The sequence below is a fragment of the Triticum aestivum genome, chromosome 4D (assembly GCF_018294505.1).
Source record: "Triticum aestivum cultivar Chinese Spring chromosome 4D, IWGSC CS RefSeq v2.1, whole genome shotgun sequence".
NCBI lineage: Eukaryota > Viridiplantae > Streptophyta > Magnoliopsida > Poales > Poaceae > Triticum > Triticum aestivum.
Genome location: NC_057805.1, coordinates 301,808,224 through 301,813,868, shown reverse-complemented (window position 1 = coordinate 301,813,868; position 5,645 = coordinate 301,808,224). Strand labels below are relative to the sequence as shown.

General features: G+C 48.9%; 1 protein-coding gene across 1 annotated transcript; it reads right to left on the bottom strand.

Moving 5' to 3' along the window:
- Positions 1 to 2,934: 2,934 nt before the first annotated feature.
- LOC123099935 (60S ribosomal protein L10) lies at positions 2,935 to 4,526 on the bottom strand. Its single transcript, XM_044521952.1, has 4 exons — positions 4,374 to 4,526; positions 3,632 to 4,133; positions 3,407 to 3,488; positions 2,935 to 3,291 (listed from the first exon to the last, which is right to left on the bottom strand). Exons 1-4 carry the CDS (start codon positions 4,381 to 4,383, stop codon positions 3,211 to 3,213), a joined length of 675 nt encoding a protein of 224 aa, XP_044377887.1. The 5' UTR covers positions 4,384 to 4,526; the 3' UTR covers positions 2,935 to 3,210.
- Between the last annotated feature and the right edge of the window lie 1,119 nt (positions 4,527 to 5,645).

The window sequence follows — 5,645 nt, the reverse complement described above, 5'->3', positions numbered from 1 at the left end:
CCCCTCCTCCACTCCTTTATATACGGGGGAGGGGGCACCCCATAGACACACAAGTTGATTGTTTAGCCGTGTGCGGTGCCCCCCTCCATAGATTTCCACCTCGGTCATATTGTTGCAGTGCTTAGGCGAAGCCCTGCGCCGGTAGCTTCATCATCACCGTCACCACGTCGTTGTGCTGAGAAACTCTCCCTCGACCTCAGCTGGATCTAGAGTTCATGGGACGTCACCGAGCTGAACGTGTGCAGATCGCAGAGGTGCCGTACCTTTGGTGCTAGGATCGGTCGGATCGTGTAGACGTACGACTACATCAACCGCGTTGTCATAACGTTTCCGCTTACGGTCTACGAGGGTACGTGGACAACACTCTCCCCTCTCGTTGCTATGCATCACCTAGATGGATCTTGCGTGTGCATAGGATTTTTTTTGAAATTACTGCGTTACCCAACAAGTTGCAGTTGTTTCACTTGAATTTCGGTACTATCACTCTGCTTCCTAAGAAAACAGAGGCTATGAGGATTGAGCAATTTAGGTCGATCTGTCTTCTTTATGTTAGCTTTAAAATCTTCACCAAAGTTGGGACTAATAGGCTTACACAGATTGCGCATTTTGTGGTGCAGCCGTCCCAAACTGCTTTCATGCCGGACAGAAACATCCTAGAAGGGGTTGTGGTTCTGCATGAAACGCTCCATGAAATCCACACGAAAAAACTAGATGGGGTGGTTTTCAAAGTGGATTTTGAAAAAGCGTACGACAAGGTAAAATGGCCTTTTCTTCAGCAGGCTTTGCGTATGAAAGGATTCGATCAGGCCTGGAGAGACCAGGTAGATTCGTTCACGCAAAAAGGGAGTGTTGGCATCAGGGTTAATGAGGTCATTATTTCCAGACACACAAGGGTCTGCGACAAGGAGATCCGATGTCGCCGATTCTGTTCAACATAGTCGTTGACATGTTGACAATCCTAATAGGAAGGACCAAGGATGATGGTCAGGTTGGTGGCCTCGCCCCGCATTTAGTTGACGGGGGAGTGTCTATCCTACAGTACGCTGATGATACTATCATCTTTATGGAGCATAATTTGGCTAAAGCTAGAAACATGAAGCTAGTTTTATGCTTGTTCGAACAATTATCGGGGTTGAAGATTAACTTCCACAAAAGTGAATTGTTCTGCTTTGGAAGAGCTAAAGAAGAACAACAAGCTTACAAAGAATTGTTCGGGTGCGAATTGGGATCTTTACCCTTCACGTATTTGGGTATACCAATCCACCATCGCAAGCTTCCTAACAAAGAGTGGAAGAGCATTGAAGATCGATTTGAGAAAAAACTGAGCTGCTGGAAGGGCAAGCTTATGTCATACGGAGGACGATTGATTCTGATTAATTCGGTTCTCACAAGTATGCCTATGTTTTTATTGTCTTTTTTCAAAGTACCAGTTGGAGTACGGAAAAGGCTAGATTTCTATCGATCGCGCTTCTTCTGGCAGAGCGATGAATTAAAAAGAAAATACAGACTCGCTAAGTGGGATATCATCTGTAGGCCGAAAGACCAAGGGGGTCTAGGCATTGAAAATTTAGAGGTGAAGAACAGATGTCTTCTCAGCAAGTGGTTGTATAAGTTATCTGTAGAGACGGATGTCACTTGGGCACAGATTCTTCGTAATAAGTACCTCCAATCCAAAACTTTGTCCCAGGTGACGGTAAGACCGATTGATTCGCCTTTTGGAAGGGACTCATGCGAGTGAAATCAGCCTTTTTCAATAGGACAAAATTTGTAGTTGGAAATGCACTTCCACAAGATTCTAGGAGGATACATGGCTAGGGGAGACACCCCTTGCGATCCAATATCCTTCTCTCTATAATATTGTTCAGCGAAGAGCCACTTACGTTGCAACAGTACTACAGTCAAATCCTCTTAATATTCAATTCAGGAGGACGCTAGTGGGAAACCGTTGGGAAGTTTGGCTCCATCTTGTGAGAAGATTGATAGATGTCCAACTTTCTCAACAGCCAGATCAGCTACGCTGGAAACTAGCTAAGAATGGGGAGTTTTCGGTTAAATCCGTGTATTTGGATACTATCAACGCTAGCGTTATTCCTAATTCGAAACATGTTTGGAAAGTCAAAGTGCCTTTAAAAATCAAGTGTTTATGTGGTTTGTCCACAAACAGGTCATCTTAACTAAAGATAATTTAGCGAAACGAAACTGGACGGGTTCTAAAAGATGTAGTTTTTGTGATAGTGATGAATCAATCAGACACCTCTTTCTTGATTGCCCTTTGGCAAAGATTTTGTGGAGGTCGGTCCACATAGCTTTTAATATAACTCCTCCGAATTCCATTAACACGTTATTTGGGACGTGGCTAGATGGGATTGACGTAGTAACAACGAGACATATCCGTGTAGGAGTATGTGCTTTACTATGGGCAATTTGAAACTGCAGAAACGACTTGGTTTTTAACAGAACAACAAATATTCATTTCTTGCAGGTTGTCTTCAGGGCCACCACACTCATCCGTATGTGGTCGCTACTCACTCCGACGGAGGCCATGGAGCATTTGGTTACTGGTTATATCCGATGGGAGACAGTAGCACGGGCTATCTTCAACCGGTTTGGATGGCGGTCATGCAATAGGATAGGTGTTTAGTTTCCTATCTGTTTTTTGCCTGCCGGTTGTGGTTGTCCTGTTTTTTTTTGTGCTTTTTGTTGAGCATATGTTCCTTTGTTTGAGACTACAAAATTTTTGTTGGACCTTTTGCTTATCAATAATATGGCTATATGCATCTATCTGATGCAGAGGCCGAGGAAAACCCTCTTTTCGAAGAAAAAAACATCTGCATTTTCATACGTTGTCATCGCACACCAACGCAAGGCGACGGTTTGCATATGCGTTTGCGAAAGAGGGTTTTAACCGTGTGCCCGATGGTCTTACAACTGCACTAATGCAAATCACCTTTATTTATGAATAAAACCAAACTCACAACGTGTTTAACGACGAAACAGGTTCGTAAAGCATGCTGCCAACTCGAGCTACACACTAGACATCATACTATTACCATCGCAAGTATAGTCCCCACATGTTTATATCCGCTTACTCGCATACATAAAGCTAGCTGGACGTGCGTATGACAGCTCCTGTCACAACATATGGCATGGTAGAATCGATATTCAGGCCGGACCCGACGAAGGCTGACACGTAATGGGAGGTTGTAATCTTCAAGCCGATCCGGCGACGGAGGGTGGAAAGACACCTTTTCCTCGCGGGCGTCCCTCGAGCGACCCGTGCCAAGTCAGCAACTGCACAGAAAAAGGAAACACTTCAACTATTTGTTCATCAATCATACTGGAAACACCTGACCTCTCGGCGTACGGAGTTGATCAACTCTGGGGAATGTGAAGTGCTGGTGATTACCTTGGCGTTGACACCATCGGGGACGATGCGGCCCTCCCTCCTGAGCTTGAGATACTCTTCGCGCTTAAACTTGGTGAATCCCCTGGAAGAAACGATTCGGACAATCGTACGGTTGAGATCTACCCGGCAACCACAAGGCAGGCACAGGTGGAGAGAGCTCTCGATCTTGGCCGTCCAATTCAAACAAGGGAAGACCGATGGATTTAAGAATTTAAGATGGCGTACCATTTGCCGCTGACGATGACCCTCTGGCGTCCGGGGAATTTGAACTTGGCCCGGCGCAGCGCCTCCTGCGCGTGGGCCGCTTGCGCGTCGCGGCAGCGCACGGAGAGCAGCACCTGGCCGATGTGCACCCGCGCGCACATCCCGGTGGGCTTGCCGAAGGCGCCGCGCATGCCGGTCTGCAGCCGGTCGGCGCCGGCGCAGGAGAGCATCTTGTTGATGCGGAGGACGTGGTAGGGGTGCGCGCGCACGCGGAGGTGGAAGGCGTCCTTGCCGGCGTGCTTGGCTATGTACTTGTTGCAGGCGATCCGGGCCGCCTCCAGGGCCTCGCTCGTCACGTTCTCCTTCTCCCAGCTCACCAGGTGCACGCACAGCGGGAACTCGTCCACGCCACGCTTCTTCTGCCCCACGTCGAAGATGCGGATCTTGGCGTCCGGCACCCCGCGGCAGTACCGCGACTTGGGGTACGGCTTGTTCTTGATCTGGCGGTAGCACCGAGCAGGCCCTGAACAACAACGCGTTGGTTCAAGTAGCTATTGCTAACATCGTGCATGATCGATCCGGCGAGCTAGCTAGAGGAAAGAAAAGAAAGGTGATGGCTGCAACATGGAGACGATGGAGATCCGGCCAGCTAGAGGAAAGAAAAGAAAGGTGATGGCTGCAACATGGAGACGATGGAGATCCGGCCAGCTAGAGGAAAGAAAGGGAAAGGAAAGGAAAGGAAAGAAAGGTGATGGCTGCTTACTCCTTCCCATGGCGAAAAGCTGCAACCTGAGGTGACAATAGGGAGGCTGTGGAGTCTTTCGGAGCTTGGCTAGGATGTGTGATTCGAGGGAGACGGGGGAAGCCAAGTGGTGGGTTTATAGAGGAGATGAGGCTGGTGCCGGAAGGTTCTGGTTTTCCGGCAACGCGTGTCGACGAGCGGCCGGAAGGCCGAGGTTGTGTTTGGTTGAGGCAGGCCGTGACGCTTCTTCGAGAGCATGCGGGCGAGTGGTTGACACGTCGTGGGCTGTGAAAGCGATCTAAGCATTTGCTTGGGTTTGAACACCCCAAAGGGGCCGAGCCGAATTCTTTGTAAGCAAGTGAAGCCGCAGCCCATGATCTCCGGGATGACGCACGCATGCTGCTCAACTCTGAACTGATCCTCGTGCTTCTAAAAAATCAAAACTGGTCCTCGTACTGCCCGAGTGTTAGCTTTTTTTTCAAGGGCTACTACGTCCAAGCGTCACTCTCAAATGTCTAAGCACAGCCGGTGGGGCGAAGGCTATTCAACCAGAGTCTCAATTATTTGTCCCATTTCAAACGGATCGAATACAAACACGGACGAAATTTGAGCTTAACGGAGGAAATTAAAGCAAGTTCATAAATATTACTCCCTCCGTCTCAAAATTCTTGTCTTAGATTTGTCTACATACGGACGTATCTATTCACGTTTTAGTGTTAGATACATCTGTATCTAGATAAATCTAAGACAAGAATTTTAGGACGGAGGGAGTACATGCAAATGGACGATATTGAACAAGTTCAACATAAACTTAAACTAAGCTAAACTAAACCAGGCTAGGCACTAGACGGTGACCTTGTAGGCTAGCTTTCGAGGCCATCGGCACTTCCATCTTCGTCAACGTTGTCGGCTAATCTGCTGTCCCCGCCGCCATTTGAGTCGCCGTCGTCGTCTTGGCGCCAGTAACGGAAGGCCCGTCGGGCGTCACGCTATCCCTGCCCAACCCCATGATGCGCTGGCGGTGCAAGCGCTCTGCCACATCCTCCACCTTCTTTCATCGTTCATCGTCGGCGGCTACGATGAAGACGGTGCACTAGGATTCCGTCAACCCCACTTGGAGGAGCTAGGTGTTGAGGCGGCGACAGCAGCGGGCGTCCGACTTGACAGTGTTCTTGGACCGGTCGAGTGCCCAAGCCTCCTCGAGCGCGAGGTACATGAGCACCCAGGTCTGTATCATCTGGGTCTTGGCGAACACCGCCTTGCACTATGTATTGCGTCGCTCCCGACGGTGCG